This window comes from Punica granatum, chromosome 2, assembly GCF_007655135.1.
Source record: "Punica granatum isolate Tunisia-2019 chromosome 2, ASM765513v2, whole genome shotgun sequence".
NCBI lineage: Eukaryota > Viridiplantae > Streptophyta > Magnoliopsida > Myrtales > Lythraceae > Punica > Punica granatum.
Genome location: NC_045128.1, coordinates 4,062,809 through 4,088,158, shown reverse-complemented (window position 1 = coordinate 4,088,158; position 25,350 = coordinate 4,062,809). Strand labels below are relative to the sequence as shown.

The following is a 25,350-nucleotide window of genomic DNA, read 5'->3' as shown; positions in this document are numbered from 1 at the left end:
AAGAATATATTGAGCAGAAGAAAAGTTTAGGGCATGTAATTGTTTTTTTTTCCCCATAATAAAACGAGTTATGGTGGTGTCCACTCTCCTGGCTAGGGAGGAATGTCAATGACTATGAGCTGTGAATAGGCTGTCATTCCATCTGTTCATTTATCTTATATATATATATATATCTAATTCTTCTCCTAACTAAGAAAACTGACTACAAACATATATGCCATATACCTTCAGCTTTTTCACTATTCTAGAAAATTTATAATTCTATATGACTGAGTAGGTATATTTACAATAGGTTCATGGCCTTAGTATAGAAAATAAAAAAAAATAAAAAAGTACGTATAGTCCTCAAAAATTAATCAAAAACTTCTATATTATTAGATGACGGGTATCACTACATTACATTTCTCTCCCACGTAATTATGTGTAAATATATATAAAGTAAGTAGAGCATTTAGATCAACAGGTGTGTACGTATAGTCTTTATATACATGTTCTCTGTTCCACCTGAAATGTCAAGAGATTCCGCCGTTTTTCTGTTTGGCTCCTTCCCTCATTTACTCTGAAATGTCAACATAAGCATGCTTATGCTCAAACTAAACAAGTCACTCCTACCGACAAAACATAAAATAAGAAAAACAAAACAATTCTCAGAAAATTGATGATCTGGCCGATTAATGAATCGCAAGCCATATACGATGAACTTGTGATCTCGTCGGTGCAAGTGGATAGAATGTGAGTCTGCGCAAGTATCCAACAAAGTTCGAAATGGTTTCGAATCTTCCCATGTACGCACAGGCCATGGCTAGCCACTTGTTGGTAAAAAGTAGTATGATTTAGGCATATGCATTTTGGATTGGTCGGGAGCTCAACTGTATAAGAAGGTGTTCAAGGGCTCAATGAGTACTACTACTGTGCTTGTTCGATATGGAAAATTGTTGCTTGTCGAAGGATTCTAAACTTAATTATCACTGCGATTTTATACTTGTTAATAGGTGATTGTGATAAAACAATATCTCTAATATTATCAAAGATATTATTCACCCAAGAAAGATATATAAATCTGACTCGAGTCCTTTTTTTTTTTTTGGCATTCTGAACATTGTGCGCATATTCTGCAGTAAAGTCCTGACATTTTCAGACTGAAGCATGTTGAGTTATGAAGCCTGAAATACTGTGAATCTGGGGGTTGCAGGGGGTAGCGCCCCCTTGCTTGGGGGCCCGGGGGCGTAGCCCCTGGCTCATATTGTATTCGGCCCATTGGGGATGTAATTAGGGTTTGTTCCCTTTAAAACAGCAGTTTATATCTCTTATAAGCCTAACTCAAAATAGTGGATATACCTGGCTTGGCGGCGCCCCCAGACGTAGTCAGAATTACTGACGAACTGGGTAATCAATTCCGTGTCTTTATTGTTTTTTCGTTCATATCGTCTTCTACTATCGTACATCAGACACAACAAAGCATACCGAACATCTTAACAACTTATAAAATCAGCGATCACCTTGTAGCAGTATTCGTTTAGCACTTATCGATCCGTTCGACTCTTCGAAAAGAGTCTAACGCTAACCATCAAGTGTCAGCACACTCATCGCTTAAATAACAATGTCACCTTCCCTATGGAATTGTTAGAGCCCAATTAATAGAGCCCATGAGCGTTGGCCCTATCTCACTGGATTCTTCAAATGAGTTAGTAGTGTAGTGGCCCAATTTATTCATCTATGCAATCATACAACATGGGCCGTGGGGCCTGTGTGAATGGACCTCAATGTTCTCTTTTTATTGGTCCAACTTATTAATGGCGCATTTTATATCAATCATAATTATGATCCAAAGAGAAAGAAAGAGAAAATAAAAATGTTGAAATGGATTCCCTATAAAAAAATAAAAATGTTGTAATGAACTCCCTATTGAGTCACCTTAACAACCTGTGTGGCTACACTGACTTATTCCATGGGCTAATATATTCACATGGGCTATGAAGATTATCCGGGAGAAGTTCGAATACTATAAAATAAAATAAAAAGTTGGAAATTTCCAATTATACGGGAGGATAATGGAATTAATAGGAAAAAGGGAAACAAAGAAGTGACGGGGAGTTACACCGATAAGAATAAGATCATAATCTTTTGGTTTCATATTGAACTGATACTACGTCTAGATACTCCTCTCTCGAAAAAGGTAGAAATTTAGGTAAAGGAGAATGATTCCACTTCTTTTCAAATGTCACCCACCAACAAATCTTACCAAGATTTTTAATGCCGATCCTCCCCCACGTCATGTAGTCAATAATGCGCAATAAAAAAATGGCAGTACATCATTATCATCCAGATGAAAATGAAAGGGAAACAGAAAAAGCTACGCATGGGGATACAATGCAATTGCGCGGTCCAAAAAGAGAATGACATCATTAACCACGCAAAAAAAGGCGTGAAGAGTGCAAATATCGATCGAGAAAATCATACAGAAACACGTGTTGATATATGACGGATACGAGTTGTGATACTCATCAATTTAAATTTTTGGATTTGATATGAGTTTGCTTATGATTGTTGTAATGAAAGGGCACTGTGCCAGCCCCAGCTTTGAATCTGAAATATTAATTGTAGCTGTAATGTCGACCGGTAATTGTTTAAGGCAAGTTTCTGATACTGCTCGTCGATATTCATTTCAAGTCCGATTTATGTGATACTTACACTTTAATAGATTTCTTAATCTCAAAGAAATTAAAGCAAAAGGACATGCCACGCATCAACAAATGAAAGGTTGCAGTATAGAATTATTGAAAATGTCGGAAGGTGGAAAAAGGCAAAAAGGAAGAAACGAAAGAAGCCCCGCTCTTTATATATCTAAGCCATCGGTCGGTCCTTAGTGTCAATTATGGTCCTCCCCTGGCCTTCTGCTTTTCAGATCTCAACTCGATCGAATAACCAAGCACTAATATTATATTACCATAGCAAATGATGTACGTAAGTGCGCTGCTCGGTTTAATGTATGCGGTACTTGGTCGTACGTACGAGACATCCTTAGATCGGTATGAAGGGTTTGCTTGGTGGACGTGACTCTTTGGTTACATTATGGATGAATGAATGAAATTGTCGTGATCATAATGAGACCAAGTTTTCTTGTTTTCTTCTTCTTCTTCTTCTTCTTTTTCTTTTCCCTTAAGTTTTTCTTTAAATTCCTTTTCCTGCTTGAAATATCTTGAGGAGCACATAAAAAAGTTAGTTTCTAGAAGTCTAGAGATCCTCGTTCTTGCTCTCACTGCCTTGAATTCAAACATTGCGACAGTTAAATCTTTCCGCTAGAGGCTAATTTTAATATTCATAAAAGAGAGGCTAGTTTTAATCAACCCTGACATCTATATACTCTAATTCAATTTACTATAACGAGTTCAAGTCACAGACGATGACCGGTGCTTTGACGTATTAGGTTGGAAGTGTTTTTGCTTCTTAGTTACAAATGCTATTGGGCTAGATCATTTCTAATATTTCTTTTCTTTTCTTTTTTGGTAATAAATTACGGGGTTGAAACCTAAAAAAAAAAAAAAGCACACACACACTAAAGCAGGGTATGGAGGTTTGAGAGATATCACAAAGGAGAAGAGCTTGAATGCCTTTCGGAGAAAGATGGAATAGATGAAGATCTCATGAGAGGTGTAGCCACTTCCGAGTAATTCAACAACAGTATAATTTAAGTAATTATACAATTGTAAGTTGAGAGATTATTATTGCATGACCAAAGAACAAAGTACACCGAATTGGATTATCTGCAAGGAGTATTATCTAGATTTTTAATCGATTTCTTTTTCTAAATTCTTAACCGTGATTGACTCCAAATTTTTATTTTTATTTTTTGTAAGTAACATGAGTTTCACGAAAAAATGGTCAGACTCATGCATTTTTTGATTTTTTTTTTAAGTGAATAACGAGGTTAAGCTTAGATAAAGGAAGCAAAACAAATGAAATTAAGAAAATATAAAGTGGGGTATAAAAGTCTTAACAATATCGTCACGTCTAGAGAAATTTCCTGATACCATTGGGAGTGGTCATTGTGGTCTTGAAGTGCTGGGAGTGCTTTTGATGTTGGCTTCACAAGAGGTCCTTGTCGGAAAAGGAAAAAGGGGAAAGAAAAAGAAAAGAGCATTGCTAATTCCTCCGACAAAATCATCCGAAAGTAACCTGCGAATAGACACAATGGCATATTGTGTAAATATTAGTGATTTTATGGGCAATTAATTGACACCTCTACTATCGGCACAAATCGGAGGAGCATAGATTAATCATTTTTCCAAAAGAAAAAGGAGACCTTGGAAGTAATTAGAAGTAAACTTTTGACTTATGCCATCATGTACCTTGTTAGTTTGATTGATACATATAGAAAGATCACTGGGACAAATTCACCAAAGTTGGGGAGAGAGAGTGACGATAGATGTTTCATTAACTGGGTCTTTGACTTTTTTTCCAATTTAGCCTCTTAAATTTAAAAATTACACTAATTGGATTCTAGACACGCCAATTAGGTCCCCTCAATTTGCATAAACACATCAATTTAGTATTTGAGTTTATAAATTTATATCAATTTGGTCATATATCACATAAGTAGATCATTTTTAAATACATAGAGAAATTATTTTTGATACATCAATTAGGTCATTCTATTATGACAATGTTAAGTGAGGGCTATGTTATGTCATTTAGGTCATTTATTTTCTTTTTTCTTTTTTCTTTTTTTTCATTTTTGATAGAATTTTTTTTTTTTTAAAGTAAGGAGCTTCGATCGGGAGCTCCCTTGTCGAGCTCCTTTAGACAAGATCGCCGGAGGGTCTTGGACCCACTGGTCGACCTCGCCTAGGGCGGAGGTCGCTGGTGGGCAATCCCCATCGAAGCTCCCCCTCTAATCCCTCTCCTTTTCCGGCGGCCTCGCCCTAGGGGAGCTAAACGGGGGAGCCCCCAATCGGAGCTCCCTTACTGTTTTTTTTTTCAAAAAAATCCTATTAAAATCGAAAAAAAGAAAAAAGAAAATGAAGGACGCAAATGATATAACATAGTCCCCACTTAAGATCGCCGTAACGGAAGGACCTAATTGATGTATTAAAAATAATCTCTTTATGTATTTTCGGTAAAAAAGATCTATTTGATGTGGTAGAGAATCAAATTGATGTAAATTCATAAACTCAAGCACTAAATTGATGTGTCTATGCAAACTTGGGGACATAATTAATGTATCAATGATCCAATTGATGTAACTTTCAAATTTAAAGTACTAAATTGATTGAAAAAAAGTCAGGGATCCAATTAATGTAACACTCCAATCTCAGGGACCAAATTGTCTATTCACTCTTTATTTTATGAAAAATTGTAAGTGGATGTTTGGTTTTAGAATGGAGTAATAATTATATTTTACTTCATCATACGGAGACCAAATAGTTGAAGAAATTATTATTAAAAAATCAATTATAATAATGATTAAGAAAAGTTTTAAAGATAATTTATTATTAAATTAAAGAAAAAGCTAAAAAAAATAAAAAAACGATTGTGTTGTTGAATTGAGAAAAAATAGAGTAGAGTGTAATGAAATAGAATTATTATTTCTGAATCAAACGAAACTGTATATTACTTATTTTTTAAGGTGACATATTTGTAATTTAGTTCAATTGTTTAGTGCTTCAATTTAAATATTTAGTATTTTTACTATTTGTAATAGATGATATAAAATATCAAACACTTGAACTGAAATATAAAAATACATGAACTTAAATTAGTAAAAATAATAAACATTTGTACTAATTATGACTAGTCAAAGTGTTAAACACTTGAACTGAAAAGTGCCAAATATGTTACCGTGACAAGATGTCATGTTAGACACTCTCTTATTTTATATGCTCTCTTATAATGAAATCAAGTAAAAAAAGCTGTCTTAATAGTGATCATGTCTCTCCACGCGATACGAAAAAACACAACATATTGCAACAAATGAGTGAATCGGTGTTAATCACTCGAACAATTACGATAAATGTCATTAATATTTAGCAATTCTATTGATTTTTTTTCTTACCACGTCATTATAAAGTATGATCAAGAGGGAAGCACTCTCGTTTTTCTTTTGGATGAATGACCGGAAGGCATGTTATTGAGCAAAAATGGTGTTTACAAGATCACACCACCGTCTGAATAGGGATTAGCTGCAACTAAGATTGAAGATATGTCATGGTTTCACCGATAAAATTTTAGCGAAATGACATGCATGTATTACGATACAGAAAAGCAAAAAAAAAAAAAAAAACCAAGCGGGCAAAAGGAAGACGCATCAATGATAGAAAGGGACAGCATTAACTCATTGACCTCTTCAATTAAAGAGTGGTTCCCCCTCCCTCCATTAATTTGTCTTCTCTCTCCCTCTCCCTCTCCCTCTTCGTCTCCGTTTCCCTCTCCCTCTCCCTCAGTCTGGACTTACAATAAAAATCTGCTCAGCTGCTGCTCTTTGGTACCCAGAGAGGAATCAGAGCTAGCTAGGATATAGTAGATCGATGGAGAAGCTAAGAGGGTTAGGGCATCTCTTCGCGACGGTGTTCATGTGGGCGTTCGGGGGCTTCATAGTCGTCCCCGCCGTCACCGACGTCACCATGTCCGCTCTCTGCCCCGGCACCGACGAGTGCTCCCTCGCCATCTACCTCTCTGGCTTCCAACAGGCGGTACGTACATGAGCCACTACTACTCTCCTAGCCGGTCGATAAACGTAATTCAATATATTTACATACATATAATTGGTCGGTCGACGTCTTTTCAGTAGCAGTTTATGCCTGCTGTTTGCAAGTATTTTCGTGGCATTATTAAGATTACAGATAATATTTGGAAATGAGGAATCGATACTCGTATTAATACTGTATTTTCGAAGTGATTTATATTTTTGGTTAAATAATATAATTTCACATTGATTTCGATATAAGAGATATATTTTTGTTTTTTTTCTCCATTTATGAAATATATTTATGTTTTACCTATATATAGATATACTTATTTATTTGTTAATTAGCTCGCATAGATAGAGATGAATTCTTGTTGTTGAGATAATGTTATGATGATAAAATTTATGTTTAATATAATAATAAAGTGAGGGCATTTTGCTTTTTCTTTTTTCAAGTTCTGAAACTTCATCTAATTTATGTTAGGATATTTAAATATCGGTAAACTCGATCAGCTAATTCAAACTGCTCTCTCCTTTTCTTTCCACATGTCTCTCACTCGTTTCTCCCACAATCTCACGTTAATTAACTGCCATCCCTCCCACGTAACCACTATTTCACTTTTCAAATAATTAGTTCAATAGTTACAATCTCAACTCATTTTGGAAAAAAATACAATTGATTAAAGAATAATTTTTTTACAATAGATTAAGTTAAATAAGTATTTTCTCTGCATTATTGTAAATTACATATTATGAACATGAATTCGGAAAAATAGTTTTCTAGTTCGGTTCAAAGGGATAGATAATGGTCGGAAATCAGGAATTAATAGTCATATTAATACCTCATTTCATAATGATTGAATTTTTGGTAGAATGATATAATTCACAATATTGATTTCATGTTTACTGTTTAATAACGGGGGAGATCTTAGGCAATTAGGCTGTGGGTCGTTGTCTAGGATTTCCTATGAAAAGTACAACATAATATATAATGCTTTCTAGCTCTTTGCTTCCTAATTAGATCAGCAGTCTTTAATGCATTGGAAAGTTTTACTGCATATTTTTTGGTCGAGATCCCTTAGTCTCTCTAGTCTATCAGATAAACCGTCAGAATAAGGAATCCTAAAAGTTATCACTTCATTCAACCAAAAAGAAAATTATCATTTCTTTTCTTTTAAAAAAAATTATGTGAGTCTAGCTGACTCTCCTAATTTGTTACAGCATGGACGCATATATAGACATATTAATTACTCGTTAAAATAATCAGTTGACAATATATATATATATATGTGCATATATATATATATTTATATCATATATATATTAGTTAAAGCTAGAAATATAATAGACTTCTTTTTGACTTTTTGACAATACAGTTCACTTCTTTGCCTTTTTTTTTTTGGGTGATGAACAGGAATGAAGTCGAATTTTTTTCGCTTTATTAGCGTTTAAAGTTGTTACACGAACTGATTAAGTTAATGTGGGCCAATAGTTTACGTAGTACACATATGTACATGTGTGTGGTGTGGCTAAAATATTATATATATGTAATTGTATGTTTGGAAGCTCTTTCCAATATGTCCTCATTCAACCTAGCTACTCTTCAAACCTACCATGAAGCTTCCTTCATAGCCATTCACCCATTAGATATTCAAGTGTAAACGATAAGAGAATGGAACTTCTTGTTTTTACGCATCGAATATGACATAATTGTATACACTTAAATGCTTATTTTGGCGGTACATGCATGTCAATAACGTGTTTTTTTTTTTTAATTTGGTTTTTGGCTATTGCAAAAATAAGAAACATATGTCAAGATCCACATAATTGTTTTAAATTATGTATTATATGTATGTTACATAGTGCGCTTATATTACTATTGCTTATGGCTTACCGGCTCTCAAATTATTTGAAATTAGAATAATTGATTTATGATTGTATAGCATATGGAATAAAACCATTATTGCATTTTTATTGTCAGTCTTAATCAAGTAAAATAAGAAAAAGAAGGAAGAATTATAGAATTTGCCATTAAAAATCATCCGTTGAAGGGTCATCATCACTATATATAGCCGGCAAGAATAACCGGCAAAGGGCATGCAAGTCAATTAATCCCCAAAAAATTAAATTTTACCAAAGAGAGAGAATATCTATTAGAATAAATAGAAAAATTAATTAAAGTTTTTTCCTTTATGGTAGTTACTGGGTTTTTTTCTTTTTTCTTTTTTTGGCCGGGTAGTTGGCGGCTTAATTAACAAGTCATCAAATTAATGTATAGATATTACTTACCATTGAATTAACTGCAGATTATAGGACTGGGAACAGTCATGTTGACGCCACTAATTGGGAATCTATCCGATGAGTACGGCAGGAAAGCTTTGCTCACGCTCCCAATGGTTGCCTCCATCATCCCTCTAGGTATCCCGTGCCTATATATACATATAATGTATGTATATGCTTCTTACTTTTCTGAATTTATTCTTGTTAATTTACTTTTGGGACAATTTATATTCTTAATATCTGGTTGCAGCTATAATGGCATATAGCAGGGAGACCAAGTTCTTCTACACGTATTTTATTCTGAGAACCCTGACGGCTATGGTCGGCGAAAGTGTTGTCGTTTGCCTTGCCCTTGCCTACGTCGTACGTGAACCTAACTCTATCAAAGTTAAATAATTTAGTTATCTACACCCATATCCCTCCATTTTACTACATATAGATTCATTCAGATTGTCATTTTAGACCCGCAAAAAATATGATCAAGAAAAAGTTATATATGTTCAACTTTTAATTGTGGGCCGTAATTAATTGATTGGCCCAAAATGATGGCTAAATGGGCCGCGCAATATGGACAAACCGGCCCACTAATTGAATATTTGCCACGAAACACCAGTCTATTGGGCCTGGTTGAACTACTCAGTCCGCTACATAGTCGGTCCGGGTTCGAGTCTTCCCTCCGGGCCACCGGGCTTCTCTCAAACAAGAGTTCTATACATGGTCAGTTATAGTTGTTGGCCGGTCATGCTCAACTTGGGGAGCCTTGGTAAGCCAACCCTGGTCTTTGGGAGTGGCCGGTCGCTCCATGTGAGGGTAGCTGTTGTGTGTGTTCGCCAAAGCTCCCGGGACTCTAAAGAGTGCACGTTGTTCATAATAATGAAGCTAGGAACGCATCTGAACTCTTTTACTGTTCATGATTTAAGGCCGGTTGTAATCAACATATGATGCTTCTTATGAATAGGCGGATAATGTACCAATTACACAGCGGGCATCAGCATTTGGAGTACTTTCGGGCTTGATTTCAGCCGCTGTCGTCTGCAGCACTTTAGCTGCTCGTTTCATCCCCAGCATTGCCTTAATATTTCAGGTCCAAATACTCTCTTCCCCCATATTCGATCACAAAGTTACTCATTGTTTCATTTATGTCATTGTCCAAGTGCTATCTACCTAGCTATCCCAGTCAAGAAGTTAACGTGATATATATGTAATGTGGCACTGTTTAGATCGGTGCTGGGGTATCGATGGTGGCAGTGGTATACATGAGAATCTTCCTGCCGGAAAGTATTCCCGATCCGGAAGCAAACAATGCCTCTGTGCAGCCATTGTTAAAGGGAAACCAGAACGATGACATCGATGGGGACAATACCGAACCCGTGAAACAGGCGCACGTTTTCAAGAGGATACCCTCTGTAAAGGATGCCATTTCCTTGATGAGGACCAGGTAAACTGGAAGCACATCCGAGCCCAAAAAAGTCGAACGCATTCTTCAACGGTAGATGTAACACCTCTCTTTTGCAGCTTGACATTCTCACAGGCAGCAGTGGTCGCATTCTTCAACAGTCTCGCAGAAGGAGCGACCCAAGCTTCGTTGCTGGTATGTAGATATTAATGTCGATCTCATGAGTATCTCGATGCATTCGCATAAAATGTTTCAAATCCTGCACAGCTCTCAACAATCTTGAATCCAGATTCAGTCCAGCTATAACTCTTGATTACTTACATCTACATTGCAGTATTTCCTGAAGGCGCGTTTCCACTTCAACAAAACTCAGTTTGCGGATCTCATGCTCATCGTTGGGATTGCAGGCACTTTTTCACAGGTTCTTACACATAATCACCAAAATTGTCTGCGCGGCGGAGTTCGCAACAGTCCATAATCATTTACTTACACACACACACACGTGTGTATATGTTAATAACACAATGTTTTTGAGCAATGCAGCTGCTTGTCATGCCCCTGTTGGTACCTCTGTTAGGAGAGGAAAGGCTGCTCTCGATAGGGCTATTATTGGGCTTCACCCATGTATAAATCTCCCTTTCCCTCTCTGCTCATATACTAACGATTACGTTGTACATATATATATATATATATATATATACACACACGCGTACATATTTATGTATCAAATCATATGCTGATGAAGTCTTCTGAAATTTTTATGCAGATGCTTCTGTATAGCATGGCGTGGGCAGTTTGGGTATGTAATTGCTCCTGATAACTGATTTGCAACAAGTTGAGAGTTAATCGTAGAACACGGAATCGAATAATCAAAACTTCGGGAAAAAAGATAAAATCCACCTGCCGACATGTATATATGTCCGTTTCGAGTACTTCCAGCAACTCTTACTAAAGTTAGCAAAGTGAATGATGTACTGCAGGTTCCTTATGCTGCAGCAGGGTTCAGCATCTTTGTGTTCTTTGCGTCTCCATGCGTGAGTCTCGTCGTCCACTTCGATCCAAATCCCAGTCTCTAGATTCGAATTACCTATTCTTATGACAATATATTCATAAAAATCCTCACAGGTACGAAGCATAGCATCGAAGCAGGTTGGACCAATTGAGCAGGTGAGTTCATGGGGATCGAACGGCCATCTTAGGGGCTGCTTAATATCTTCTGTCTCTGTTTCAACCTGATTGATGAGTTGAAAGCAGGGCAAAGCTCAAGGATGCATTTCGGGGATAGCTTCCTTTGCAAACATTGTTTCCCCTTTGATATTTAGTCCCCTGACAGGTAATGCCATCAACAAATCAATCCTTCTTTAACCACCAAAAAAAAAAAAAGAACCTTTAAGAAAATAATATATTTCGGTAAAATTTCTACTAATTTTGTAAAATTATTGATTTTTTTTTTCCTCTTTTTGAGAGCAGCACTGTTCTTATCAGAGAGAGCTCCATTCCATTACCCCGGTTTCAGTATTCTGTGCATAGGAGTTGCGATGGTAAGAGCAGCATGTTTAGCTAATTTTGTTCATTTTTGAATCCCCAAACTCAAGCTTGATCCTTGAGTTCACATCATGCGATGATCGACTGACTTGAGCTAAACCTCGACGGTATCGAAGTTCGAGCATTCTGCTGTTTTACTTGGATAGGCATGATCGCCCTTTAATGTAAGCTCACCTGACAGTTGGACATTGTTGCGCAGATGCTTGGATTCATACAAAGCCTTATGATAAGGCCTGCACCTCCCAGCATAAGCAAAGAGTACCCCGAAAACACCTGCAGCACTGAGGCATAGCTCTCGGGATGAGTCTCAACATTATGACACAGAAAGCGAGACCAGCAGGGATGGGAAGGGACCATAGCCTGCAATACATACAGGAGACTTCTTGCCTAGGATATTCTGCAGGTGTTGATGGAAAGCTCGGGAAGCAGAAGCTATGAAGCTTTAGTCGATGAACATAAGTACAACTTAATTCAATGTAATTATCAGCAAAAACGCATCCAGACCCTGCACCTGCAGGACCACTTGATCTGATGTGCTCTCACTGACATGGATATCGAGTAGTTCTACACTGCAATAGTTGATTAATCTGAAAATTCGGGTTTCCATAAGACTACTTAACGTCTTATCGCAGAAATATCAATTAGGAATATAAACATGCCTTTCTTCTTTTTAAGGTTGACTGTCAATCGAGATATAACAAGGTTGACCACTTGATCCCGTCTTATTACAAGATATAACTTAATCAATCTCGTACAGATCCGATCCAAGCGATTTAGAGCATCGGTACTTCAACCTCTGAATCTCGTACTCCTCCATCTATATCTATTAACAAGAGGATGATACAAGCTCTGGACACTAGACAAATGTTTTCGACTATAAGCATTTACATCATACAAGATGCACCAGAGCAGTGCACGAACCACTTACACCTCATTGCATGGGAAATATGTCGTCTTCGTCGTTGCTCTGCTTGTCCATAAAGTTGAAGTTAACATCCAAGTTGGAACCTTTGTAGTTGAAGCTGGGGCCAACGTAGCATTTCATCTCTTGAAACAGGTTCAGATTATCCACAAGCTTGTGATATGCGTTGCACCCACAGCACTACAAACACCAACAGAAGGAAAATATGAGGCAGAGAATCATCGATTCTTCAATTTCAACTCTTGAACAACCAGCTCTAGTATGCTAAGGACCGGGACTTCCAAATTCCATACTATGCTACACGAGAAACCAAATTAGAACCCCTCTTCCGGCAATCTAAAGTCGGCATTCCAAGAACCACAGAGATCATTTAAAACCCAATTAACAACGTATACAATCATTCACATGACACCACATGCTTAGTTTGTCAACTTCTAATGATCATTTGAATTCATATGGGCCAACATTGCAACTCTTGGAACTTTATTTAAATTAGCCTTCATCTTCAAATATAAGCCAAATATATTGCATGAAGGTTCTCTAGCAAGCCAGCAATAAGAAGACAAAATCAGTTTGTGAAAATAAATTGACTTATCAGATTGACGTCGCAGGCAATTACCTGAACAAAGACAGTACCATCAGAATAAGCATGGGGATTAATAGCCCTTGTAGTTCGCTGCCGACAGATCTTACAGGTGAATGCAACAAGCATTCTTCTCCGGGGAGATTTTGTGAAGAGAGAAAATGGGAATGTTGATATATTCTCCGTTCCTGTGTCTGCAGGGACTGGCGGACCTTCCATTCCCGAGCCTGTCGTCCAACCTCTCCCAACTGCAGCATTCAACACCAATCCCATTGCTGCATCCTAAACAGCACAGAGTTTAAACAAACAGTCAGAATACCATACTGAACAACAGAATAATTACAATCCAACTAAATGAGCTAAGGCACATCCTGGACTTTCAGCATGTTCGACTAAGAAAGTGATGACTCCATTGGAGCTGTTTTACGACCCAGCTCGAGAATATGGACATTCAGGAAGACCCAATATGAGAAGATTTCAGCCTCCTTTTACCAGTTCTGAGATGAATGAATTGTCACATCACCCTAACAACCCTAAAAAACCGTTGAATTAGAAGAATTCAACATGTTAAACACTGTTACTAGTCTCCGGTAAATCAGACCAAATCCAGAACCACAAGAAGCAATCTCAAAGTACTTGAACAGCTCAAAGTACTATAGTCTGAGCTTCAGCCTGCTGGTTTTTTTGACAAAGCCTCAACTTTATGTATCCAAAACGATACCGAAGGATAGTTCCAATCGAATTTTCAGGGAAGTGAAGAGACGACCTTAGACAGAGGCGAAAGGGCGAAGCAGCTATCATTCGCAATCGGAGCAATCCTGCGATCATCGGAATCGGAATTCGCTTCCGCTCCGTTGTCGTTACCTGCTCACAACACAAAAACGCGAAAATCAGGCTCAGCTACATATCCTATCGACGACCAGACAGGAAAGGTGGAAGGAAGAGGTACCTCTAGAGGCGAGAGGGAGGCGAAGGCGCCTCGGGGAGAGACTCCGCTTGGGAGATAAGACGGAGAGGGGAGAGGCCGGAGAAGAAGGCACGATCGATGCTCTAGTCAGGGATTCCATGAGATCGGAGTCGCGGGCGGGGGTGAGAGAACAATATTCCGGCGGAAACGTTCTCCGGTTCCGGCACGGAGGAGATTTTTTGTGGGGGTGGAGAGAGAGAGAGAGAGAGAGAGGAGGGGGCCGAGGATCGTCCGTTTATTGTTTCGTGAACTGTATGGCGGCGATTATACGTGTGTCTGAGATATTGGGACGGTCCAATTTTGATGACGTAATAATACGAGATTATTTTCTTTTGTCAATTTCGGAAAATCTAAATCTGAAAAATCAAAAAAAAAAAATTCTACATATGGATGGCTTCATCGTTGCATGAAGGCCTAGAGAAATTGCAAGGGTAGGAGAACGATGTCAAGAACATGAAATCGACCATGACATGTCCAAATGATAAAGGGACTAACACTCACGAATCTAACTTACGAATCTTCGGTATTCTAACACTCAGATTATCTACAAAATATTAAGTTATGATACAAAATGAAAATATTTATACACTATTATATAAAGCCAAAACTCTACCATTTGATCCTACATTTCGTTTTTCAACCATTTAGTACGGCCTTTAGTTTTCCAAATTGCCTGCTTACTGTACACAATCACCGAGTTTAGGACAAATAAGGTAATATCCCGTCGAATGCATGGGAAATTTAGTGCGAATATAAAGTCAAAATATATTTTAAAAAATCATGGGGATATTAATAGGATAAAATTGCAAAGTAATATATTTACATCGTAATTAGAATTGACAAATTTAATTTAAAAGAAATATTTTTATTTAAAACATATATAGATTATAAAAAATTATTGTATTTAACATATATGTAAAGTAAAAAAATAATCTATTTAATAAATATTATTTAACTTTAAGAACAGTAAATTATATTCCATCTAATAGCACGTACAAAGATAATAGTATTCGTAGAGTTAAACATTTAACATATATAGGCACATATTTACTTATCAAAAAAAAAAATATAGGCACATATTCACATATATGTATCCATTGAAAGTGATACATGGAGAGAGGTTGGATAGGGGCCAGGAAGGATGGAGGATTTTTTTAGGGAAAAATTATGGTCGATAAACTTAATTTTATTATATATGACTTGTTAATGATAGTTATTTATAGGATTTTTATTACATAAGCGATTGAATTATGCATACAAAAATTATATCTCAACTCTTTATAATTATCACATTAATTTTTCATTTCTTAAAAAAGAATTTTAATAATCAATTAATATGTTCGAATAATGTGGACTACTTAGAAACGATTCATTGAACATGATTCAACCAAAAAAACTGGTTAAATTCATTTGATGGAATCGCAAGGATATTCAAAGAGCACTAAGGATTAGCTAACTAAGCTTAGATAGCGCGTTTACGTCACACGATCCGGCTTTTATATATTATAATTGATTATTAGTATTAGTAATCTTGTCAAGTTCCGAATCTACCTACTTTTATTTTTGTTGAAAAATACATTTGATATTTTATGCTAAAATTTTATCTGCATAATAATTAATAAATCTTGATTTTATTTGTAATATTATCTTACTGACCTTGAACATTTGAATTGAAATTTTAAATAAACTTTTTAATGCGTAGAATTTTTTGTACACGACGCATTGCCTAAGCCTTCCACCTAGTTCTAAATATAGGAAAAACTACACATTTAATCCTTTATTTTTACTCACTTTTCTATTTTCGTCATTTTCCTATTTTCTTTTCTATTCTCCATCATATATCTTACATTACTTTTCTATAATCATCCTCCCATTAACTTCTCTGTTAACTTTGCTGAATTGGCTTTTGGGTTCTCCATTAGTGACACATCAGATACTTGGATTTGCTCAACTTTAACCAGATCGAGCAATTAGTAGTGTTAGAGTGAAACTGATTCAAATATAGCTTCTTCTTCTTTTTTTTCTGTAGATGGACAAAGCGTAATCCCAAAAAAACTAGCAGCTTAACTTATGGCATTTCATCTTTGCAAAGAATTTATGTTAAATCTAAAATATAAGAAAAGGTTATAAAAAATGAAAGTTAGAAAAGAAAAAAAAAAAGATGAACAAAGATCGATGAACAAACAAAAAAGAATATTATGAACAACTCTTTCTCTTTGTCACCGAGTTTAAGCAAATCAATTTCCCAAATCCAAAAAAAGTCTAATTAAAATAAACTCACACACTTATCAAATTAACAAAAACCTAATTTAATCATGCAAATCTTCAATTTCGCTTTAGCATTCTCTTTTCACAGCCTAGTACTGTTTCATTGAAGCATATTGGCTTTTAAAGCATATTCATCCCATAGATGAATTAGTTCCAAGAAGATTTGTCCAATTGTCAAATTCGAATCTACACCTTTTATTCAATCTTTATCATATTTATCTCGTTCGCTCTTATGTCATATATTCTCCCTTATTATTTATCAATTTAGGCCTTTTTCCAATATGAGTTCTGTAAATTTTCAAACGTTTTATATTAGACCTCAAACGATAAACAATGAAGAGCGAAAGCGAACATAGTAAAGTTAGATTTGTTCGTTACTTTGGCTTGGTTTCGGGAGGAAGAAAAAGAAGTAACATTGTGACGTTGTTCATGTTCTTTTTCGTTCTTCAATTCTCTCTATTTTTTGTTAGTATTTCTTAAAGTTTTTGGATTTTTTTATAATAAAAATTTCTTGATGTATCATTTATGTTGCATCCAAAAGGATCCAACCCAGCATTTTTAACGAAATAATTAAGGGAATGATGAAAAGAGGTAAATAATGAATGGTATAGAACAAAAAAAAAAACAGAAAATTGACAAAAATAGAAAAATAAGTAAAGGTAGATGACTAAATCTGTAATTTTCCCTAATATTAAGGACCTATAAAATGAAATATGCTTCTGATTTGGAGTGGGCATGGAACGGTTTGATACAGTTTCTAGCATGAACTGAAACCATTTCGAATTTTCAGGATAAGAATTTTACAAACCATAATCGTAACTGAATTAGAGAAATAAAACCGTCCCAAAAAATAACTAATTTTACGATTCGGTTAACCAAGCTTAACCGAGATTGAAAAAATTCTTTTCAAAAGAATCTAAAGATTATGATTTCATATAATTCCATTCGTCCGTGTACCACAACACTAAAAAAAGTCAATTAAACAATATTAATCCATATATCTAAATAGAGGAAATTAAGAGAGTCCACCTAAAACTGAAATTAGGATTTTTATTCTCTTTACCTCACTTCTGGATCTTCTATTAAATTAAAATTTCCACTTTTCATATACAATATACATAATAATATTATAAAAATATACAATATACATAATAATATTATAAAAATATACATTCGAGACTGGACGGTTAACTGTATTTTTTAATTTTGAAACCGTAATTGTCCCCGTAACAATTTTCGTTTTAAAATCCCGAACTGAATATTTCCCAAAACCGATTAATTTGGTATTTTCGGCTTAGAACGAAATGGTTTTTGCGGGACGGCTCGGTTATCGAGATTTTTTGCACAGCCCTGCTTCTTATGATGGTCCAGCTTCAGAGAATGCAAACAAGATCAAAATATTTCGGTGAAAGTTCTTTTCCTTTTCTTTGGCTACCGTAAACCTCGTTATGTACTGTACATTTATAATCTCCATCTGCACACTTCAATATCCTGGCTAGACCAATGCACCGTTGAAATGAGTTCTTTCGAGTCCTCAGACACGGGACGGCAATAGCTCCGTCTACATCATCCAAGAACTATCTGCTTTTGGAATCAATGAAGGAGAAAGAAAAACAATGCGACCTCCAAGATAATTCAATATGAAGCCAAGTCAGCTGAACTTTTCTTCTTCCTGCTGGAGTGTATCCTTCGCTGCCAGTCTCACCTGGAAACATAAAATACAGATACCGCAGAGTGCAGACATCATGGAGTTGCAGAACTTGTCATCTCATTTTGCCTACTGAAATGGAAAAAAGAGTCTATCGAGAAGCTCAACTTATCGAATTTATTTGTTTAAAGAGGCTGCAGTGGTCCCTCGGAAATTGTCAGAGTTTTGAGGGTTCGTGCAGCTCATTTTCATTTACGGCAAAGTTTCTTACAGGGACATAAAAAGTGGACGGGCTAAAGACACTTGACCAACTCAAAAGTCAAAACGATCATATTATCAGTGTGTATCAAGGATAAGGTCATTTACTTACCACAATGTCATTCTAATCGAACTCATCCAGATTGAGATCATCATCACCATTAGCATCATCGTCATCATCCCCGTCGTCTAAGGAAAAATCAGTACCACTATCATCATCATCATCATTGTCTTCTTCCTCCTCATCGTCATCATCGCCAATAGACTCCTCACCGGAATAGTCCTCCTCCTCATCATCCTCGTAGCTTAAGCCAAACCACATGTCAACAGGTTGGATCTACCCACAAGCAGATAACGAAGAAAAATAATTAGTTCCCTACACTTTCACATGGTCCAAAGCTAAAACCTTTGCAACAAAAGCAAAAGGACATAATCTAAAGAAACGGCCAATTTTGTAGAATGGAATCAGATTGACAAGAACCTAGTGCATGCCCCTTAATTACTTGAGGAGCGCATGACACTTCGGTTCTATTTCTTGATATAGGAATATATGGCTTTTAAATTTAAATAGGGGCCTCCAGTACAGTCATAATCAGTTTATGGTGTGAGAACACCATGAAGCATTACCTCTGTAATGTCAGGTGGTAAACTAGCCCTCTCAGAGGCATCCGGAGTCCACACTTTGATATCATGTTCTATTCCACTACTAGCAAGAACAGCTGTATGAGGATGAGGCTCGATGCAGTTAACTACATGCATGTCGGCTTCCATAACTCGAACAAGCTTCCCACCCCTGTTCCAAATGAATGCTCGACCGCAGTCGGACCCGCTCACCACATACTCGCATTTTGGCCCAAAGAAGCCTACACCCTTCACCGTCTCATAGTTGCTGTGGCCCATGTATACTTGGGGGATATCATCAGTTCCATCAGAATCCATTGCCCCTGGAGATTTACTCTTTTCACTTGCATCAGATTTGGAATTGTCTGAAAGAAGATCTGAGCCCAGACCCATATTACGGTCAAAGAGATAGATGCATTCGTTATAATAAGAGACTAGAAGTTCACTCCGATTTGAGAAGGCTAAGCCTGTAATTCCGATCTGTGCAGAATTAATCAAATGTGGGGGGCAGAAGTGGTCAATGGGTTGACTAAGATCAGATGACCCATCCCATTTATATTTGCGCACGTCATATAGTCGAGCATACTCATCTGACCCAGCAACTGCAAAGAGATTTGGGTTCCTGGGATCAATTGCAACTGCATTTAAGTGAATAATGAGCCCTTCCCTCGTCCCACCCCCACGTCTACAAGTGAAGAGCCCTCTAGCACCTTTGATTCTGAGATCTAACTGAAATCGCAGCGGCTTTGTTAAAATGGTGTCTAACAGGAAAATTATATTCTCACATGAGAAGCAGTGCAAAGATAAATTACAATCAACTGCAAGTGGAGTGAGAAAGATACTAGTGGCTAACCTACAAACCCTGCAAGACATACAAAAGGAGGGAACCATGAATTGCTATTTGAATACCAGACATATCAGCTACTATTAGGTCCTTAGAATCAATGACTTAAAATTGATTCTCAAAATACAGGAATTGCATTGGAATTGAAATTGCATCTAAATCAATGCATATGATTAAAACTGGGTTCAATTGAAAGAGGAATTATACAACATAGAATACCCAACCTTTCTAATAAATTATAGCTTCCATCCAATGATTAGAAAGGTGGGAAAAAGTAAAGAAACTATATACTATTTATTCAGTTCTTTTTATTTTTAATTCCACTATATCCGAAGCAGGAAAATTCATTAACAACTAAATTCAGATCAATAGAAACAGATTCATTCTTGAGGATTGATTCCAACTTGGCTGGAAAAGAAAATAAAACAAAATTATGTCAATCAATATAAGAATAATGATGATAATCTATATCCATCTATCCTCTAATCTAAAGGAGAGCTACAATAGCAACTCTCCTTTTGAGTGCCAAGTGGCCCAATCAGACCCACTTTTTCCCCATTTTTTAAAATCTTTTCAATTTTTTCTTGCACTATTTTTAACCCCATAAATTTTGATATTTAATTTGTAAACCTTTTCCACTTTTTTTTCCTTTTCACAATACAGCTCCTATAATATTTAGTTTACACCATTCCGAAATTGCCTTCTAAATTTTTTGGATAGACTTTCTTCTGCTTCAAATGTCATGACACAAAATTGTGGGTAATAGATTACAGTGATCAAACTCCTTTTATATGATTCTTACTCTAATAATTATCAAAAGAGCGTAATATGAAATTGTAAATTGCCTAAACTAAAAAAATAAAACAGCTCTATAAAATGAAAATGATTTACTTTGAGCAGATTAAATTCAAGTCACTTAGAAAATGTTAAGATTTGACATGAAACGAAGACTCTATAATATATTGTTCAACAAATCCCGAGAATCATCCGAGCGTGATAAGCACTAACATGCATGCTCCACGAGTCCATGTTTTCTTTAAGTTTGTATCTTGTTATTGCTCTTTATTGCTCTTTTACTATTTAGCTTCCACTTTCTACCTATGAAAAACAATTAATTAATTCAACATGATTGTATCCTCAAATGATATGATGATATAATTTGGATACTTATTAAGAGATGTTGAGAAACTTATATTACAAATAAGAAAATATAAAAAACTTGCTGGAGTTATAATAATCTTGAATTTTATATGATATAAACGTGACTTTGAAATATAAAATCTTTCTTTATAAATTATTCTGTGACAACGTATGGACTTCTTTATCTAGTAGTAAACAAAAGAAGAGATCACGTGCTTCGTCCTAGCAACTCGAGTATTTTTACCATTTGGCTGCAGAAAAATGTTTTGGCATGTCGAAGAAATTTTACATTCAATAGTATTAAGTAACTTACGTGCTGAACCAAACCATCTTCACCGCAAGTATAGAATATATGAGGGCTTCCAGGCTCAATAGCCAACTTATGGACACGTCCACAATGTCTTGCTAGCAATGTTGTCTGAACCGCTCCTCCTTCCGTAATTAGAGCATGTCTGACCTAAAATAATCAAAGGTGATGAAACTTAGTTTGATATGCAACACATACAACGGGCATTTAGTTGAGCAAAACGTACATTATTTCTATTTATATGAACAACCGAACTTTCTTTTGAACGACATAGATGTATCTTCATTATAACATTAAGGAGAGGCCCAATATGTATACTTAGCGGATATGAATAATTTATACGACAAAGATATTGTTGGCCAATAACTAAACCTTCGTCATCTTGCTCCTTACACTTTCCCACCAGCATTGCATCAATTTGTAGAATATGATGGAAAAGGGAGAAAAAGAAAAATCACACCCAATCCAAGGGATTTAATAAAGTGATGGCAGTGTGTACCCTAAGTGTAACAAAACCACAGCAGAGAGTGCTGAAAACAGAAACCAATTCAGGCCACGCCAGTGAACCTAGCCACATATTCTTGATGCAAGTGGAAGTTGGTATGCATGCATCTGGGGGTATACGCAGGTTAAAGCCTAAGTGTCCTAAAAGGTGGTTCCCCATGTCAAAAAAATATACATACCGCCAGTTAAAGCTAAAGTAAAATCAGCTCATGAATATATGTCTCACACAGTTGTCCCTTGGGATTGTTTTGATACTTTTTCTTCCTTGCTGACACTCAGGGACTGGTCCATGCAGATATAAAATGTTTCTTGACCCCATTAAAATAACACCAAATTGATAAGAGACCACACAAAATTAACAGAGACAATTAGGGAGCCATGCCATATTTAGGTTTTCCAAACCAATTAAACATAAGGATTATGGACAACGCCAGCAAGGGAGCCTCCAATTATTTAATTATTTAGAAGAAAAATGTTTACAAAGAAAGAAATACAAGACCTCTTAAAATTTATTTTACTTGGTAACCAACACGTAGAGAGCAGCAAGGTAAGTCAGAGGATAACAACTGTAACTCCAAAGGCAAGTACAACCGCAGAAACATGCATAACCTTATATCTATCAATGAGAAAGAAAACCGAAAAAAGAGTCGTCTACTCATTATTGGTTTACATTGAGGTTCTCATGGGAAGATTCTTCTCTAAACCTGGTCTGGACAGGGAGTGACTGGATCAATCATTAGAGTTGATTGTTGTTTATCTCATTTAGATAACATGAATCACAGTTGTTGCTCATCAAGGGCCATGAGAATCCATAGAAACCAATTGCATTCTTTATACCAATCTAGGAATATTTTTAGATTAGTCTAGAATAGAATTTTCTTGTCCATGCCTACTTGCATGAGCATTCCGTGTTATATGGATCATACCTGCCCATCAGCAGCAGAAGTAACAATTGTACGGTCATTTGTGTATGGCATGAATTTCGCTTGAAAAACATTATTGAGATGTCCCGTATGGAAGGAGAAGTTGACTTTCCCAGCTTGCCAATCCCAGAGCGTGGCATGTCTATCATCAGAGCCAGACAACAGGATGTCCCCATCAGAATTAAAGTTAACAGTATTCACACAGCCCAAATGCTGTTGGAGCCTTGTGGAGATCTGAAATCGTAAAACAAGATCCTGAAAATGAAAGGAAAGTTGTCAGGTCAACAGACCAACTAATGTATCGAGGAAAAAAAATCTCAAAATAGAAAATAATAGAAAACCAATTATGAAAGCTAGAAAATCATGCTCAGCATCAAGAAGAAAAATAAATTAGCTCATCAACTTTCATGTACTACACACCACAAACCCTCCCCCCCCCCCAAACTTTATCATACATGTCATCAACTGGAACCAGTGAGAATTTGAAAGAGGTCTAGGCACTAGCTAAAGACAAGGCAAACGTTAGTACCTAAAGTTCATAAACTAGCAACATTTATTCTAAAACCTTAGCAGTAAAAAGAACATATATGTGTGTGTGTGTGTGTGTGTGTGTGTGTGTGTGTGTCTCGATTAACAGCTTCCTTTGTTGTCTATAGACCACTTATGCAAATAGGTACCGCCATCAACTAGAAGTAGAGCACATGCATCTTGTGTACATATAAGCAGTGCTGAACAAAATTAAGGGGTAAGAAGTATTATCCGATACATTAGTCAATCCATCTCTCTACAATGAATTTTGCTCCCCATACCCATGGACCATGCATAAGTTATCACATTAAGTTGCTCATTCATGCAGTAAATGTTCAAAATGAGTTTGTTAACAATTTAGAAAAGAGCCATGGCTCTAATTTGTCTTTAGAATTCGGAGCAATACTGAGATGTGATTTACACAAAGATTTACAGATAGACTAGAGGAATCAAAATAACATAATGAATATTTCCCAGATACAGATAAAAAATAACTTAGGTAACAGAAAAATTAAGATGAGTTCTTCTGAAATCTCCCTGATTCAGAGAAGAGTGCGTGCACAGTAACTTATCAGACAAACTTTGACTTTTCATCAGCAAAGAAAACCTTGTCTGTTTCTTTAAATTTTAATTGTTTTGTAAGGACTAGTCAACAAAACTTTGATATCAAATCATACAGATAATATCAGCAGCTGCAAGCAGTGAATACTCATCCATCGATATAACTGACTGAATACACCCGTTTCGTGTGAAAAAGAATCTCCATCCGCATATTGCACAAGCGAGACCTCCCAAGACATCTATACCACTCGTGACTGCAACATCCTAACGATGAATAGCAATTGCAACCCCGGAAAATCAGCATATTCGACCAAATAAGCTTCTCAAAAGGAAACCAACCTAAGAGTAGAATCTTCGATAAAATCTTCATCCTCCAACCCCACAACCCAAAAAGCTATGATCTTCCAACAAAGTTTAGAGCATCCATTGTTGCAGCAAGTACCGCAAATTAATGGCAATGAAATCTCCATTCCTTATTATTACTACCCCGCTAATAAGCTTCAGATTGCAAAAACTAAACCTGCAATCAGAATCTCTAATGAAAAGCTCCAATCTTTCGAATAACTCGACAGTATCTGAAGAACAAATCAATCTGAATTACGTTCTAAGGAAATTCTCAATGCGCAAATTCACCAACCTAGTATAAACGGCACGATCAACCAAAAAAAGAAAAAAAAAGCTCAGCATTTTTTGCACTACACCGGGACAGAAACCGAAGCCAATGGTAAGAAAGAAAGAATTGATCATCAACCCAAAAGAGCCAAAATTCGGATAGAGTGAATGGCGAAGACCTCGGAACCTGCGAGGCGGAGAGCGAAGCTCCTTGGCCGGAGCTCCCCGACCTCCCGCCGAGAGACATCCACGATTGCGGAGCCCAAGCTTCCAGCCCGGCTCCTGCGCATGTCTCCGGTGGCCAATCAAACCGGCACGGCGAGCTAAGTTGGACGAATGTGTTAGCGGCGGCCGCTTAATGTGTCAGAGGCAGAGCTGTTCGTCGAGTTGAGAGGTCTGTGTCTATCAGCTTCTGCCTCTCTCCACACACGTCCCTGGCGATGGCGATGACCATGATCATGGCGGGTTTCTTTATTATATGTATGGGTGCAGACTGGGCCTATTCCATGGGAGGTGACACCGACGCGCTAGTCAATCTTCTAAAATAATCCCAGTTCATTTTGGTCACTGAACTTTTCGTTTATTGCAACTTTGTCCATCAAGGTTTTTGTATATCTATTTATATACACGAACTTGTCTCCACCATAATTAACATGGATAGAATAGTAGATTTATTAATAAGTAAGTATGCTATATAGAAAATAAATAATAAAAATAATTATTATAATTAAAGAAAATATATTCAAACAAATATCAGAGAA

At 36.5% G+C, this 25,350-nt stretch overlaps 3 protein-coding genes across 4 annotated transcripts; 1 reads left to right on the top strand and 2 right to left on the bottom strand.

The window, feature by feature from the left end:
* The first annotated feature begins 6,366 nt into the window (after positions 1 to 6,366).
* LOC116196228 (hippocampus abundant transcript-like protein 1) lies at positions 6,367 to 12,514 on the top strand. Its single transcript, XM_031525855.1, has 14 exons — positions 6,367 to 6,689; positions 8,989 to 9,100; positions 9,213 to 9,325; positions 9,921 to 10,046; positions 10,183 to 10,400; positions 10,478 to 10,553; positions 10,693 to 10,779; positions 10,902 to 10,982; positions 11,125 to 11,157; positions 11,339 to 11,392; positions 11,484 to 11,525; positions 11,613 to 11,691; positions 11,829 to 11,899; positions 12,103 to 12,514. Exons 1-14 carry the CDS (start codon positions 6,525 to 6,527, stop codon positions 12,193 to 12,195), a joined length of 1,350 nt encoding a protein of 449 aa, XP_031381715.1. The 5' UTR covers positions 6,367 to 6,524; the 3' UTR covers positions 12,196 to 12,514.
* Positions 12,515 to 12,570: 56 nt separating this feature from the next.
* Positions 12,571 to 14,627, bottom strand: LOC116196229. Its single transcript, XM_031525856.1, has 4 exons — positions 14,358 to 14,627; positions 14,175 to 14,272; positions 13,445 to 13,690; positions 12,571 to 13,005 (listed from the first exon to the last, which is right to left on the bottom strand). The coding sequence occupies exons 1-4, from the start codon at positions 14,473 to 14,475 to the stop codon at positions 12,835 to 12,837; spliced, it is 633 nt and encodes a 210-aa protein (XP_031381716.1). The 5' UTR covers positions 14,476 to 14,627; the 3' UTR covers positions 12,571 to 12,834.
* Positions 14,628 to 18,043: 3,416 nt separating this feature from the next.
* On the bottom strand, positions 18,044 to 25,074 carry LOC116196560 (DDB1- and CUL4-associated factor 8-like). 2 transcript variants are annotated; one of them, XM_031526345.1, is made up of 6 exons: positions 24,769 to 25,074; positions 22,892 to 23,143; positions 21,468 to 21,611; positions 19,177 to 19,899; positions 18,662 to 18,886; positions 18,044 to 18,348 (listed from the first exon to the last, which is right to left on the bottom strand). In XM_031526345.1, exons 1-5 carry the CDS (start codon positions 24,877 to 24,879, stop codon positions 18,674 to 18,676), a joined length of 1,443 nt encoding a protein of 480 aa, XP_031382205.1. In that variant the 5' UTR covers positions 24,880 to 25,074; the 3' UTR covers positions 18,044 to 18,348; positions 18,662 to 18,673. The 2 variants fall into 2 exon arrangements, with proteins under 2 accessions (XP_031382205.1, XP_031382206.1); XM_031526346.1 differs by having other exon boundaries at positions 24,777 to 25,054.
* Positions 25,075 to 25,350: the final 276 nt, after the last annotated feature.

What these genes read in the sequence shown, in the direction of transcription:
- LOC116196228 (XM_031525855.1), top strand. Translation starts at nt 6,525, where the DNA reads ATGGAGAAGCTAAGAGGGTTAGGGCATCTCTTCGCGACGGTGTTCATG. An exon ending in ATTTCCTTGATGAGGACCAG is followed by an intron (nt 10,401 to 10,477) that starts GTAAACTGGAAG and finishes TCTCTTTTGCAG; the next exon opens with CTTGACATTCTCACAGGCAG. An exon ending in TGTGCATAGGAGTTGCGATG is followed by an intron (nt 11,900 to 12,102) that starts GTAAGAGCAGCA and finishes ATTGTTGCGCAG; the next exon opens with ATGCTTGGATTCATACAAAG.
- LOC116196229 (XM_031525856.1), bottom strand. Translation starts at nt 14,475, where the DNA reads ATGGAATCCCTGACTAGAGCATCGATCGTGCCTTCTTCTCCGGCCTCT. An exon ending in CCTCCCTCTCGCCTCTAGAG is followed by an intron (nt 14,273 to 14,357) that starts GTACCTCTTCCT and finishes TGTTGTGAGCAG; the next exon opens with GTAACGACAACGGAGCGGAA. An exon ending in ATGGTACTGTCTTTGTTCAG is followed by an intron (nt 13,006 to 13,444) that starts GTAATTGCCTGC and finishes TGGTGTTTGTAG; the next exon opens with TGCTGTGGGTGCAACGCATA.
- LOC116196560 (XM_031526345.1), bottom strand. Translation starts at nt 24,879, where the DNA reads ATGCGCAGGAGCCGGGCTGGAAGCTTGGGCTCCGCAATCGTGGATGTC. An exon ending in CTTCTGCTGCTGATGGGCAG is followed by an intron (nt 21,612 to 22,891) that starts GTATGATCCATA and finishes TGATTATTTTAG; the next exon opens with GTCAGACATGCTCTAATTAC. An exon ending in AAGATGGTTTGGTTCAGCAC is followed by an intron (nt 19,900 to 21,467) that starts GTAAGTTACTTA and finishes CTGCGATTTCAG; the next exon opens with TTAGATCTCAGAATCAAAGG.